The following is a 15,697-nucleotide window of genomic DNA, read 5'->3' on the forward strand; positions in this document are numbered from 1 at the left end:
ACTTTTGAATATTATTGTGGTATATTTTTTATCTATATAGTTATTCCATATTGGCATTTATGGAACACAGTAAACAGTTGTATAATAAATTTTATTAGATAAAGCAATAAATTATAGTAGAAAATATAATACGATAGATTTTCTACTTCGTTTACTACAAAATTTTATTTTGCACGAATGTAAATAATTAGTTTATAAAATACAGATCAGAAAAGTAACAAAACATTTAAATAATTTTTTATTGGCAGATAAAGTATCTCTATCTATTAATAATCAAATGTATATGTAATGGTATAAATTTTATTTGTCTGTATAGCTCTCTAACAACTGACAAGTTATATGTATATTTGCTTGTGGCGAAGATGAGAATTGTTATTTACTTTTATATTTCAAAAAAATATGCTCAATTTTTATTACATTCACCTATATTTATAAATAGAAATAAGACTAACCGCAATAAATATTTTATTTGTTTAAAATTACATGCTTCCAAAACGTTTAATTGAATCTTAATTTAATGTAAAATTGAACATTTTCTTATAGGATTCATATTTGAAAGATGGGTACAATTATAAACAAGAGAAAAATCTCGGCTATTTTGAATGCTTCCTCTAACTCTTAAGGAACCTGGTGCATGGGTGTCAGAAGTAGCGATTATTGCCAATGTAACTGGTTTCATGTTGCTACAGAAAAACTGCAAAAAATTTTGCATATTTAATAGTAATAAATATTAACATTTTAAGCCTTAAAAAATTATAATAAATATTGCTTATAATTCAGAATATATTACGTGTGCGAATTGCAAAAAGAATAATTTGAGCGTGTTGAGTTGTTCTAATCCCACTAAACGTATATCTCTATTTCCAGTCTTGCTCAGAAAATTTATAAGTGCATAAAATGCTATTTGTAAGCCAGTTGTATCAGCAATATTTTCCTTGGATGTATATGCTCCATCAACCTAATCATCCATATTCGTCGAATCATTAAATAGTATTAGATTGAAAAAGGAAAAATTATTTCTGAATGTTTGCTTAGAAATAATTAGACCCTATTTACCTTTAATTTATTATTGGTGAGCTCTGCTAGTTCTGGTACGACAAAGTTGCTAAATTGGTAAATGAAACATTGGGCTCTTATATTAAATTCATAATACATTTTTGGTGTCCACCAATTTCCCAAATTACCGTCTTTATCATATCTATGTCCTTAAAGAATAATTTGAAAATGAAATCTCGTTGTCTTTTATTTTCTCTTTATGTTACATTTGCTTAAATTTACCTTCACTGTCGAATGCATGAGAAAATTCGTGAGCTATCGCCGTACCAAATATAGCAAAATTGAAAACACTGGAAAATAAATTGTTATCTCATAAAGAAAATTTTGAGTAATTTGTGTAATTGCTAACTCACTCTGGTCTATCAATATCGAACATTGGAGGTTCCATAAAAGCTGCTGTTATAACTATAAACAAAAATGATTAGATTATCAAATGAATAAATTAACTTTACTTATATTTAGATACATACTTATATTATTTGCTGTATGACTATAATAACCATTTATTACTGTTGGTGGAGCTGTCCAACTGAAAAAACAAAAATTAGGTAATAAATATTTTAAAAAATGTTAATATTTAATTAATTAGAGTATTTTTATGGAAAACTCTCATTTAATTATTAATTGCTCTTACTCTGATCTGCTTATAGGTTTTCGGAATAATTTCCAATCTTGAATTCTGTTAAATCTTATTAGATTACATATACTTTCTACATAAGTTGACCCGAGATTGTACTGTATTTAGAAGTAAGAAAAGATATTATCTTAAAAATTATAAAATTCATGCTTATAGTATAGAAAATATGAAGTAGAGTTACATTTTGATAGTGCTTGTCTATGTCGGATGCACTATAATCGGGATGGCCTATAAGTTTTATGATAGACTTTATTTTTTCTAAAGACATAGCTTTAGTTCTTGCATCCATCCAACTAATTTCTTGGATCAGGTCTTCTGTTGCATTTGCAATAAATTCAATATATAGTGTAGCCTAAATATATAAATAAATAAATTATAATTTACACAAACCACATACACAGTGATAATGAGGTTAAAAATAAACACCTTTTGTTTAACTTCTGGTTTGAAATAACGTGTCACATATTCATAGGAAATGGCTTTTTCTAAATTTACCTCTGATGCACATGTTGTTTCCCTGAGTAATTAAAATTTATCATTGATGCACAGTAAATGTAAAATTGTAAAATAATGTCAATAGATTACCTATCCTTTTGTCTAATCTTGTCTGATGTTTCTTCATCACATTCTTCAGTTTCTTTTCCCAGTGTGTTTAGATTAAAGAAACTTAAACAGGAGTGTAATATTTTCCAAAACACGAAATTTACTGAAATAAATATTTTTAAAATGCTACTAAATTTTCTTTATACTATTTTTTTTGCATAGAATGTAATTGTTCTTTTACCTATTGTACGATTGCTATGTTTTTTCAAAACATCAGGCAGTTTTTTAAAGTATTCTATTTCTTCAACATCTATAAGCTCAAATTTGCTTATTTCAATACCAGCTGGTCGAAGTGCAAGCTGTAGCATTTCTAACCAATCAATCTGAAACACAAAGAAATGTAAATATATTAAACTGCAGGATTGACTAATTTCTGTTATAATAAATATATTATAACAGGTTAAAAAATTTTACATTACTTTAGCATTTGGAACAGTTCCTCCATGATCATCATATATTTCTTGAAATTGTTCGATAGTTATTAAATTATAGTTATTAAATGTAACTACTTGTTTATTCGCCGGTTTGATTGATATCTACAAGAGGAAATAATAGGATTTGATAACACAAATTACTTAAAACCTTAAAATATTAAGAAATAAATAGTGTACCTCTGCCAAACTTAATTCAAGTTCCCACATATCATCAATATCTTGAAGAAGTTTATCATGATCATAAGATGGTAATATTTGTTTAAATAAAGTTGTAATAGTATAAATTGAAGATTTCTTGTGACAATTGAATGTACTTGACTCTCTAACAACACTCGCATTCCTTGATCGAGGTAGTTTTAAAGTAGGTTGAGCAATCTTTAAATTTTCAAGAGTGAGTATTAGGTTGAGTTAATTAGTTATATTTATAGTAAATACTTATAATCTTTTTCAATAAATACCTTTATTCTTCGAACATGAGACGTTTTATCACTAACATACCCTACAAGAAACAAGGAGACAGGTTGAAATGCGTGAATTACTTTTCTGAAAAAAGGTTGCCAAGCATCAAGTAAGCTACAGCTGACTTGAGTCTGATGCATCATTGGCCAATGTCCAATACTTCGTAAAACATGAAATACTGATTCAATCCTCCTTTTATCAAGAATTTCTACAATAAATAATTTCGTTAATTATCATTTTAAGTTTTTATATAGGTTGAGGTATTTAAAAAGTCTAAAAACTAGAGCTTAATAATTAATTTTTTTGTATAACTAAAAGAGATATCAATTTTTTGCTTACGATGAGTTTATCAATTGCAAATAGAAAAGAATTTCGAAAAAGCTTTTATTAAAAAAAATTAACATATCTGTTAGTTGACAGATAAACATTATTTTATATTTATAATTTTGTGCTTCAAAACCTGTTAAGTGCCTCATCCTATATTCAATTCTCAATAATTGACATGAACTACTGACCATTATTTACGCACATCCTGTACAATGCTTTGGCAATTTGTAGAGCTCGAGTTTTGGTACGTGAATTAGAGTCTCCTAGGATTGCTAAAAAATTCACAAAGATTGATATGACACGAATTTAAGAATTTTTTTTTTAACAGTATTGATCAGTGGCTAAAAACCTTTTATACGATTGCGCACAGTTTCTGTCGCTTGAGATACTGGTCTATTGCCACTTCTACCACCCTGAATAGGATTATACATTTTCCAATTGTTGCACACATGCTTATAATAATCATCACAAGGAATTGTTTCGAAATCCATTGCATTTTTAAACTCCTGAGCTGCAAATTTTTTTAAACACTTGTTATTCCTCGTACTAATAATATCATGAAGTATTAGGACCTTGTAAAACAATTAAATAACATGTTTTAATTATAAATTTACCAATTTGTTGACATTTCTCTGTACCACAAACTTCGTAATTCTGTGGGTCCATAGGAAATACATAATCTGGATCGAACCATAATTCTTTATATGCGAAAACTGATGTTAGACTAAACAAAATCATATTTCACAAATAGAAAGTTTTGCTAAAAGTTTTATTAAATTACTATATAATTAGTGTACTTACGAAATTAAAATGCAAAAAAAAATATTATTCATTTTCCTGAACGCCTACTTGCATTACTAATCGTAATTTAGAATTTACCCAGACTTTTTACTTTGAATTTATTGAAGATTTTCTAACATATAGTCATAGCTTATCAGAATCGTTATTGCTGAATGCATGTTAAAAAAACAGTAAAATAATATAAGTTTCAGTTTGCGAAAGCAATTTCACATAAAACTAGTAAATGGTATAATAAAAATTTTATCATACTCGTCTAAATTGTTTTCTTTATTACATTCTCTGACAAATCATGAATTACACAAAAAGAGTGGAAAAAAATCATCTGATACAGTTTGTTTCATATTATATTAAAAATTTATTGGAATAGATTTTTGAATAGGATATATATTTTTCATGTATTTTTAAAACGGTCAATTAGATAATAAGAAATAATTAAAAGTAAATAAAAAATATAAGCTTGAGTTTTCTAGCTCATTATTCAGTGCAGTAATATCCATGAATGCCTCTTCAGAATATTATGTAATACTTTATCATAAGACTGTACATTTTTTCTGCGGGTTCATATATGAAACAGCATTACATTTGTAAACTTCAGAAAAGTTCAGGTGATTTGAGATGGATCCTATAACTCTAATGGCATTTGGTGAGTGTATATCAGATTTTGCCAGAGTTATTGCTGTTCTTGTATTCATGCTAGTACATTGAAACTATAAAAAAAAAAAAAACATAAATTGGTAAAAGTTATAAGAATTGGCTTGTCTTTTAAACGAGCCTAATTATATTACATTTCCAAATTGCATGAAGAACAACTTTTCAGAGCTATATTGTTCTAATCTCACTAATCTTATATCTTTGTTGCCATTCAACTTTTGATATTCTTTAAAAGCAATATATGCTATTTGCAGAGCAACTGTGTCAGCAATATTTTCAGGTAGTGTTTGTCTTCCATTAACCTAATAATATAAATTTGTCAAGTCGTTTAATCATTGCACTTTATAATATGAATAACTTGAAATATTCACCATTAATCCATTATTGGCTTCGAGACATTCTAAATGTGGGACAGGATATAAGCTGAATTGTCTAATGAAGCATGCAGCTATTTTTTGATATATTTGGTACATCACTTTTGGCCACCAATCTCCCAAATTACCATTCTTATCATATTTGTGACCTACGAAGATCTTTTAAGATTAATAGTTTACTCTTCTTCATTAAACTATATTTTTTTATTTTTACCATTATTGTCAAATGCATGAGAAAATTCATGAGCTATGATAACACCAAATACAGCATAATTCAACACCCTAAAAAGTAATGTTTTGTTTAAATTAAATATATATAGATTAAACCAACTAATTGTTGAATATTTTTACTCACTCTAATCTATTAGGATCAAAGATTGGAGGTTCCATGAAAGCTGCTGTGACGACTATAAAATCAAATGATTAATTGGAGTATAAGGAGAAAATATATCAATATATTGCTTACCAATACTATTTTTTGTAGGTAGGTAAAAAGCATTAATCGTTGTTGGCTCCTTGGTCCACCTGAACAAACGAATCTCTATTTTAATGCAGAAAAAAATTGAAGATTTTTTTATTAGCAATGCATGTTTACAATTGCATGGTTTCTTGTTGATGCTTACTCCGTTCTTACAGGAGGCTCTCGAAGTTTGTACAAACTCTTAAATTGTGTAAATCTTGCAAGCTGGAATATACTCTCAATATAAGTTGATTGCAAATCATACTAAAATATTTAATAGTATATGCAATGTATTAATTTTAAAAATGATAAAAAATATACGAATTGAATGATAAATAAGATTACTTGATGGTAGTATGCGTCAATTGAAAGAGGGCTGTAATAATCAGGAAAACCTACAAGTTTTTGAATCGATTTTATTTTTTCAATCGTCATCCGTCTAGTTTTTGAATCCATCCAAGTAATTTTGGCAACAGTATCTTCCATTACTTTTGCAATATGATCAATCATTCTTTCTGCCTATATATATATATATATATAATGAATAAAATTTTACTAAGATAAAAAAGTAAACAGTGGTTAAAATTTATACCTTTTCTTTGGTTTCTAGTGAGAAATAACGCTTGACATATTCATAGGAAATAGCCTTATCCAAATTGAACTGCTTCGAGCATGAAAATGATCTATATTAATCAATTTAATTTTTAATCTGTAAACTGTATTAGATTTAAATTTCAAAAACAAATCTTATGAAAATACCTGGCCAATGGATTATTTCCAGGAGACCGTGTGTTAAATAGTTTATTCTTTTTTTCTGTCATAGTTGTATCACCAAAATTAATGAAATAACGAGTTATCAGCCAAATTGCATAATTCACTAAAATAAATAATTCAAAATAAATCAAGTTTAATTTGTGTATGTATTATAATATATTATCAAGTTTATTCTACCAATTGTTCTAGGTTGATGTGCTTTCAAAACAGCTGGTAATTTTTTAAAGTATTCTAAATGTTGCACATCTATGAGGAAATCTTTAGTAATTGGAACTCCAATCGGTGTTAATTGAAGTTGTATGAATTTTAACCAATTAATCTGAAGCAGGAACAGTACAGTACAATTATATGAAATAAATTATCATAATATATTATTTCAGTATATTAGACCTTAAAACATTTTACATTACTTTAGCATTTGTATCAGATCCTCCACTAGCATCATATGTTTCCTGAAATTTTTGGATTGACATTACATTGTAGTTTTTAGTAACGTCATATTCATCCTCAGGTGGTACTACTATCTAGAAGAAAACATAGTATTGATAGGTCTATTTAATTTGAGTTTTAAACAACTAAATTTTGTTAGAAAATTTTCACTAACCTTTGCTATATCTACTTTAAGACGTAGCATATCTTCTAAATCTTTAATAATATTTTTATTACCAACACTCAAATCTTTAATCAAATACTTAATAACATCCATGGTGGATTTTTTGTAAGAAAGAAACTCAGCATTTTGGGTGTAATCCTCTGTTCTAAGAAATCGAAACTGCACTGTTTTTGGTTGATTTAGCTTAAAAATGATAAATTCATTTTAGCATTTGTTTGTTAATGATAAGTAGATTATATTCATAAAGTATTTGTATATATACCGCTAGTCTGCGAATATGAGACATTTTTCTATCTTCACCAACTATTGTAAAATATAAACCCACTGGTTTAAATATTTCAATTATTTTTTCGTAAAATGGTTGCCAGGAGTGAAGATTCTTAAAATCATTTTCCGGTTGTATAAGTGGCCAACCTCCAAATATTCTGATAATATTTAAAATCGGTGTGACACCCAATTTGTCACGAGCAGCTACAATAAAATATTTTATATTAATACTTTCAGTTTTAATGTTTTATTAATTTTAAAGGATGCGTTTTACTTACTAGTATCTATACACATTCTATACAGTGATTTAGCCATTTTTAGAGATCTGGTTAGGGTGAGTGAATTCTTATCGTGCAAGATTTCTAAAAGAAAAATGTATCGTTGGTATTTATGATTTTATTTCTCGAGTCAACAATGAATATGAAGCTATCGATATAACGCTTGATACCTAAAATACGTTTCTGCACGCGGGAATACACCTGAGATATTGGAGAATTTATACAATATCCATCATTTACTGGGTTGTGGAGTTTCCAGTTATTGCACATGTGCTTATAAAAATCATCACAAGCGATGAAATTAGGATCCATTCCCTGCTGTAGTTTCATTGCTGAAATATTTTGTATAACAATATCAAAAGTTACACTTTTATATTGACAAATGAATATAGCATATTAATATAAAATTTATGAAAATATATCATATTGTAAGCTTTCTCTCACAATCTTCTGTGCATTTTTCTGAACTACAAACTTCGTAATCTTCTGACTTCATAAATGATAGTAGCTGATTGTGGTCAATCGGACAAGGTTTCCCAGCAAAAACAATAGCGAGACTAGAACCAAATAAATAATTATATTATTCTTTGCAAAATATTAATTTTTTCTAAATTTTAACAAATTTTATATTTTGTTATCAAAAATTTCAATCCCCATTTTATTGAGTTTTTATGTTCGTATATACTTACTTGAATGCAAAAATAATAAATATAGTATTCATATTTGCACACTGTCAGCTGCATTGAAATTTTTAGTTTAACAGTTTGTTTATAGGCAGAGTTTTGATTTTGGAAAATTATTGGTTTACCATATCTAAATAATTATTTCAAAACGCGCACGAGTTTCTCTGATAAAACTGCTATTACGAGTAACTATATCTCACCCAGCTACATTGAAAATGTTTTATTTAGTTCCAAGAGAAACACGAGGCAGCTGAAGAATAAAAAATCCATAATTAGGTGAACTAAAACATGTTATAGCATGCTACTTTCAAATAACTGCTAGTATAATAAAATCACATTCTTTTCACACCAAATTCCAAATTATCCAAAAACTTTAACAACCCTCTAAATTATTTAAAACCAACAAAATCTTAACAACAAACAATAATCTATTCTGAAGAAACAAAACAAAATTCCCTTCACTGTCATTTTCATAATATCGCAAGGTAATAAAAGATATCGGCAGATTTGCATTTCATTCTGCAGAATATATTACACGATGTTAGAAGTTTCCCGAAGAGTTAGCAAGAATGATGATCTTACCGGTGCAAAATGTAAATTTGTAAGCGGACAGCGATGAGCTTTGTCGCTCGGAGCGGCTTCTCCGCCACAAGTTAGAAGCCACTGGATGCTACCAAGGACGAGCAGAAGCCGAAGGTCCTTGATGCTCGGCGCAGGACAATCTGCCTCGTATGCAAATGCAATTTTAACCTGTGCATCGCGACGTCCAACGTCCCTTCTTTTACGATTGGCAATATTTCGGCTGTAAGAAATGTGAGCCAATCTATATGTATAAGTAAGTCGCTTTCGAGCCTTAAAAGTCTACCGTTCTCTCGCAATCCTCCTCCGATTTGAGAGCGTCGGATCCGATTTGGATCTTCAGCTTCGCCAGCGTACATCATGCTAATTTTCGATCTCCTCCAATGATCTCCTTTCTCTCTTCTTCTTTCTCTTTATCTCTACCTATTTAACTCCTACAGATCTTTATCGATAGACAGCCCCTGTATCCTCCGTGTTTGCTACTTCAATTGAATCTTCATTTCCATCTCGACATTCATGAGTTAACGGCTTCAGGATGATAAGTGATTTTTTCTACAAAGCAGTTCTCACTTCTGTAAGAGCTGTAACAGGATGACACGATTTTTTCCTTTGCTTTATTACTCGATATCCCGAAGAGGAATATCAGCGATGAAATCTTAAAAGTCTGAACATGTTGTATATGAACCATTGGGGATTTAATTAAACGGAAAAAAGTAATCAATTATTCGTTACGACGTAATTATATTTATCGTAGTTTATTCGGGTGTCAGATTGAAAGGCAGACTCGGGACTCTGACCGGTATATTGTATTATTATGACATTGGAAGTCATTTGTTACGACTGTCATTAAGTTGAGACCTTTGACCTTTTTACGAGGCTGAAGAACAGTACATTGATGATCCAAACGACAGCTGATCGTTTCCGGACCCCCCGTACGTTCGTCTTCTGTTTAAAGTTATTAAACTTTAAAATTCTTAATAAATGTTTTTCTCACATTTTATTATCATTTTTTGTTTTCATTCCTTCGTTATGCTTGATGAATTTTTTTATCTTATAACAAGAAAAATACTCCATTTTATTACTGCTATTTTGCCTTGAGTATTCTTGTATCCGGAAGAGGCATCATTCGTTACTTCGACAGGGAGCTAATGTTGAAGAGTTAAATCGAAGGCATATCGTTTTTAAAGGGGAACCAAAGGTGTAGTACGAGCGAGAGACAGAGGTATTGGAAATGAGCCATGGTAAATATCGAACGCAACATTTAGCAGGAGATTCGCCATTTAAAATCACAGCATGAACAACCGGGCTACCCTTTTGAAGTTTAATTTGGAAATATGCCAGACGATTTGGGGCCCCAGAGGGGGGCCTTCGGCACTCTGCTCTTTGCAACCCTGGAAAAATATTATTTATGCGTTTGAAGGACTTCGGTTGCACAAACACAACCTTTAATAATAGGCTAAACGGCTTGTTACCCTTAATTAGCCGTAAATCAACAGCCAACCCCGGATCTACACCACCCTCGTTCGGATCAACAACGAGCTTCAGCCATCAATAACACTTGCCAAACAATACTCCTTATTCCTACGTGATTTATCTCCGGAAATAAGCATGGAAGCTCCATAAACTGACGTATATACTTTGATAAAAAATGTTTTATTCATCCAAAACAACGATAAATGCATTTTACAGTAAATTTCATACCACACAAACACCCCAGTTTCTATTACTCGAGTAGTAAAAGTGCGAATTCCAGCAGCTCCATTCTGATGGCAAGTACAGCTAGTTGGTTTCGTACGTTTCTCTTTACGACACATTGTAAGAGTGGAAATTGCTTCGATAGCTTCGAATCTCGTTTGAAAATATGTTTCTTCAAATTTATCCTGCTCATTCTACTTTGGATATGGTAGTGGCTGATAGAGTTTTCTCCAGACTTTATTATTCGACTGTTGGAATCTATTCGTGTTTACGATGCATTGTAGGAAAATAAGGGAATCTCCTGGCAGAGATCCACATGTTCAAGGTGGAATATAAGGGAGACGTATGGTGAGTTAAATGTTTTTTCAACAGTTTATTAGTGGGACTCGTGGCATCTTATGGAAAATAAAGTAGTCCTGCTGTTTCGTGAAGTTTCTGATGTTCGATCCTGAAGAATCTGGATTGTGTACAAGAGGGATTCCAAGGATCCTGCTCGACCAGAATGTGCAATACAATTACGGGTCGATGACCGTATTATTCATGTGGTGTCTCACAGCGTACCTGTAGTTAACTTATCTCATCTACATAACCTCTTCTGCTGCGAGGCGACCAGCAACTTTGCATCGAGCTTCTTCACGTTGACAGCGATTCCGATCCAAGCTACGAGCTTTTAGCTTCACCTGTTCTCTTTCTACCCCCCCCCCCCCACACCCCTCTTTACTTACCCCACTCTTCTTCATTTTATCAGGAAACATTGCTCAGCATCACCATCCAATCCCAAGATCTGCACTGGATTATGTCTAATGCGATACGAAAGATTGAGATAGAGGCTGGCAACTGTAACTTGAGTTTGCTAATGAACTTGGCTACCAGCTTACACGTACTTTGTAAAGAACACACGTGTATTTGTACTTTGCCTTGTAATGTTGAATATTTTTAATAATTATTCTATTGTGTTGTTTCAATTGTTCTTTTTCTACACTCTTCTCATTTTTTAAGATGGAAATTGTTAAATGTATTTTGAATTTGCTGATGATTTAATTACCATTATATGTATAACATTCCAAAAAAGAAGTGTATTTTATTTCAACAGTCTTGACAGTTTTTTATAATCAATCGATTTTACAGTTTTACCTGAATACATTGCCTCAGCATCGTGTTCCAATCCCAAGATCTACACTGGATTGTATCTGATAAATATGAAAGATTGAGATGGAACTAGCAACTGTAACTTGAGTTTGCTAATGAACTTGGCTACCAGTTTACACCCTTCCAAAGAACACGTGTATTTACACTTTATGTCACAATCTCGAACATTCTTAATAATCCCTAGATTTTCTCCTCAAGATGACACACTTCTGAAACCTCTCTCTCTCTCTCTCTCTCTCTCTCGATCACATCGATACCATGAAGAAACGAAAAGTTTTTCAACAGAAGCAAGTTTTTCCCAAGGAATTTTTGAGTGGGCAGGAGCAAGTGTAGTTACAATTAGCATGCATTTATAGGAAAGTACCAGTGTGGCAGTATGAGTTATGACCACTAACCTGCCAATTTTTCTGTTTTCAGTTGGATTTCCTATCAGGATGTCCTGAGGACATACAACTGGAATGTAGCTCAGTGTCCTACTTCAATTACACACACTTCTTTCCATAGAATATTCCTCTATAACTCCATATCCCATAAAATATTAAAAATAAATATAAATATCTCAAAAAATCTAACAAAATTGAAAAAAATTCAAACTCGAAGATTTATCCAATCGCAAAAGAATGAACAGAAATGCTAAAAAAAATTAAAACCAAATTGATTACAGTTTAACATTTTAAACCAGACTACAGCCCCTCGACAATAAGATAATAGATCAGTGTATGATCCAATGGTTTATGGGATGGGATAATGGGATCTGGTACGGGTGTCGGACGAGGACGAGTAGATTCGGAGGACTAAATTACGAGGTCGAGTCGATTGATCGTGTATAGTTGAAAGCGCTATATATAGTTAGCTTATCGCGTCTAAGCGTGCCGCTCACTGGGATCAGAATTCCATTGGATTCCAAATGGTATCGCGTTGCGATCGTGTTCCAGGCGTAAATGCCCCGTGGGCCAAGCCAAGGTGAGGCGAGTCAGAGTGGGATGAAAGAGCAATGGCTCCAGTTAGCTATCACGGTGCGCGATATTGTGCACGAGGAAGAAGGAATAAGAAGAGGAAGGGGAAAATTTAGAAAGAGAGGGGGGAGCCAGGCCAAGAAATTTAACCCACACCCATCCAGCTTTTCCTATCAACCTTCGTGTCATTTGACGCCTGCGCGCGTGAAAGCGCGATCGACCACACTTAAAATATCGCGAGCGCACTATCGAGACTCGAAATTCTCTGCGAGAACTTTATAGTCTTGCACGCCTTCGTGCATTTACTGGCTACCAGTAAATCAGTAACCTAGCGTTTTACTGCCTCGACCATCTCGTTGCTGTGCAAAATTAATGATCGTAATGAGTCACTGAAATATCTCATCGGTGTTTGAGATAATATTGTGTTTTGTAGTGGAATTATTAATTCGATGGACCTCGACTGCGAGGATTCCTGAGGATGATGTAGAGAATACAATTTTTTATAGTAAAATAATTGTTGAACATTTCGATTTATCACATTGATATCACCATGGAGGAGGATCGATGATGACAGAAGGTTCGAGAGATTTTATTACTCCGCGAGAAATAGAGGCACGTCCGGCATTGCGATCGTAATAAAATTATGCGATTTCACGGGGGAATTAGCGTGAGGCGGAGAGATAAGAAGCGGCGTGGCATGTGTGAGAGGATTCCATTAAAAGTTGGAATTATTAAGAGAGCGTCGCGACGTAGGTATGCTAAAACGTAACGCGTTTATGATATCTCGAACGGTCAGCTACGATGATTAACGAGACTCTGCTATCGCGATTTAGACGGTAGCAATTTATTCCATTTATTATTAGCTCTGAGAGAATATTTCTACTCTCTTCTCGTACAGTCCAATTCAACAATATTTCCAATACACTTACCCCCACTACTAACCCTGCAAATTCTTTTATTATAAATAATAGACTGGACAGAGAAAGTTTTTTGGTAAATTCTTTTGGTGTTCTATAAATAGATATTAAATTGTTAATAAATGAGGTTAAATTAAAAGAATTATTGAATCAAGAAGAATATAATTGTGGACTGAAATAATAACATGTGTAATTTTAATAGAAACATTTTCTACGCTCGACTGTACTCTCAACGTTATACGAGTTGATCTCTAGACCCTCGAGACGTTTAGCGTCTGCACTGGGTACTCGCCGAATTTATCATCCAACGACGACTCTCCAAATAATCTCTTCAGCATTACCTATCGTTTTATACATCCCCCCCCCCCCTTCTCTCAGAATCGTATTTCAAACGAAACTGCTGTAAATCAGTCGCTATACGTTTTGCTCGCTCCGAAACGTGTTATATTAATCGTATAAACGAAGAAAAATACTGGGAAAAAATTAGGAACAAATTTTGCAGTTGTACCTATAAAGACGAATGGTTTACTAAGTAGTGATAAAATTGATCCTACGTGGCTTTGTACGTGTCGGCTGTCATGAGCACGACAGTATAATCCCGCTATAAAGCCATCGCGACTCGTTGAGTGAAATTTTCTGCATAATTACGCGTACGGTACGCTGTCCGTTGGCTTTTACGCGTGGTTGGTCTGGAACCTGAAGAGCTTACGGTAGAAAGACCGTGTTATCCAGCCTGAACATTCGGTGTGTATTGAAAAACTTGAGAGAATCTCGACTTTGTTACAATTAACAGAAACACGCTGTTTATTTGCTTTCGTATGGTTGATCCCGAACCTGAAGAGCTTAGAAAGACCGCGTTATCCAACCTGAAAATTTAGTGTGCAGCAAAAAACCTAAGAGAATCTCAAACTTGCGAAAAGAAAGAAAAAGAGAAAAACTTGCATCTTCGCGTGGATGGATGGAATCGTGCCGGAGTAATTGTCGCTAATTTTAATCGAACTCTTTAATTAATGAAGAGGCAGCAGGTGTATTTTTCCAGGTACCCAGTGACGTAGCTCGTAATAATGAATTGGCGAATGGCGAGGTAGCTCCATCAAGGTGATCGTAATTGTAATGTACTAATGAAGCAGTGAGCAGTGCAATAATGTTGGGAGGAGGAATATCATGGAAATGGACTAATCCGACCAGTGTTGCTGAGGAGAATCCTCGCAGGTTTCTTAATGTCCATAGCATCCGGCTCGAACGCTGGATAATTAGCAAACGGTCCTGTAAAACCTCCAGTTTTTTCTCCCCTGGGAAATGGTCCGTTTAATTATCGGGATCCAAGCCGAAAGCCTCGGCTGGTCCAACCAACTTGGCAGGATTTGCATACGCGCGACGTTATAATATTCGATGGAAGCAGAATGTATTATAAGTTTGAGTTTAAAGGATGCGACTCAATTTAGCGACGAGATACGACAAGATTTATTCCACCACCTGTAACGAGTCTGCGGGACTTTAAACGAATCGCCGCGCGTCATTATTTTGTTCCTCTCTGGCAATTGCCAGTTCGATCGATGCAATGACAGACCCACGGCGCTCGATGATGATTCGCTGCGAGAATTTGCATGAACGAGCGCTAAACTCATCGTGAGGACTCGACTAATCGACGATTTATCTCGTCGATTGACGATCATCGTCGAATTTCAAAAAACCTTGGGCTATTCGCCTCGTGCATGCCAATGTACTTACAGGATGAGGTGTAAATGTTTAATGATAGTACGTATATAGTAAATTTTGTTATTTTTCATGCCCCTTTTTCTCTTTGTATATATATGTATATACAGTTATTCTGCTTTTTATTGTGTAAAATAGTCAAGGAATAAATATCGATTGATTTTCTTGGGTAATTAGGGATTGGTAATTAAGATTAGCATTTTATTAATCGTACATCTGGATTTATACAACGAAGAAAATTGTGATAGTGTTCCGGAGAGGTCACAAC

General features: G+C 32.9%; 3 protein-coding genes across 3 annotated transcripts in view; 1 reads left to right on the top strand and 2 right to left on the bottom strand.

Moving 5' to 3' along the window:
• The window catches only part of LOC136782295 (uncharacterized), a 68,493-nt gene that overhangs the window by 45,965 nt on the left and 6,831 nt on the right, over positions 1–15,697 (top strand). The window lies entirely within an intron of this gene.
• On the bottom strand, positions 176–4,452 carry LOC136782120 (neprilysin-11-like). Its single transcript, XM_066741309.1, has 18 exons — positions 4,318–4,452; positions 4,131–4,240; positions 3,866–4,027; positions 3,705–3,788; positions 3,189–3,397; positions 2,908–3,105; positions 2,716–2,832; positions 2,478–2,619; positions 2,279–2,399; positions 2,120–2,210; positions 1,875–2,045; positions 1,691–1,791; positions 1,527–1,585; positions 1,410–1,461; positions 1,279–1,346; positions 1,057–1,205; positions 791–958; positions 176–694 (listed from the first exon to the last, which is right to left on the bottom strand). The coding sequence occupies exons 1-18, from the start codon at positions 4,347–4,349 to the stop codon at positions 515–517; spliced, it is 2,214 nt and encodes a 737-aa protein (XP_066597406.1). The 5' UTR covers positions 4,350–4,452; the 3' UTR covers positions 176–514.
• On the bottom strand, positions 4,654–8,455 carry LOC136782196 (endothelin-converting enzyme 2-like). The gene is made up of 18 exons (XM_066741444.1): positions 8,424–8,455; positions 8,179–8,291; positions 7,905–8,066; positions 7,735–7,818; positions 7,452–7,660; positions 7,181–7,372; positions 6,987–7,100; positions 6,754–6,895; positions 6,562–6,679; positions 6,395–6,485; positions 6,148–6,321; positions 5,966–6,066; positions 5,809–5,867; positions 5,698–5,749; positions 5,557–5,624; positions 5,340–5,491; positions 5,103–5,270; positions 4,654–5,024 (listed from the first exon to the last, which is right to left on the bottom strand). Exons 1-18 carry the CDS (start codon positions 8,453–8,455, stop codon positions 4,848–4,850), a joined length of 2,208 nt encoding a protein of 735 aa, XP_066597541.1. The 3' UTR covers positions 4,654–4,847.

Source organism: Prorops nasuta, unplaced genomic scaffold, assembly GCF_024137725.1.
Source record: "Prorops nasuta isolate Cenicafe-Biocafe unplaced genomic scaffold, Cenicafe_Pnas_1.2 PNAS00025, whole genome shotgun sequence".
NCBI classification, from domain to species: Eukaryota; Metazoa; Arthropoda; class Insecta; order Hymenoptera; family Bethylidae; genus Prorops; species Prorops nasuta.

Coding starts and splice junctions, on each gene's coding strand:
- LOC136782120 (XM_066741309.1), bottom strand. CDS start 4,349: ATGAATAATATTTTTTTTTGCATTTTAATTTC. Junction 4,241..4,317: donor TTTTTTTGCATTTTAATTTC/GTAAGTACACTA, acceptor GATTTTGTTTAG/TCTAACATCAGTTTTCGCAT. Junction 2,833..2,907: donor TTGAATTAAGTTTGGCAGAG/GTACACTATTTA, acceptor TTCCTCTTGTAG/ATATCAATCAAACCGGCGAA.
- LOC136782196 (XM_066741444.1), bottom strand. CDS start 8,455: ATGAATACTATATTTATTATTTTTGCATTCAA. Junction 7,819..7,904: donor CGTGCAGAAACGTATTTTAG/GTATCAAGCGTT, acceptor TTTTTCTTTTAG/AAATCTTGCACGATAAGAAT. Junction 5,625..5,697: donor TTTGATCCTAATAGATTAGA/GTGAGTAAAAAT, acceptor ATTACTTTTTAG/GGTGTTGAATTATGCTGTAT.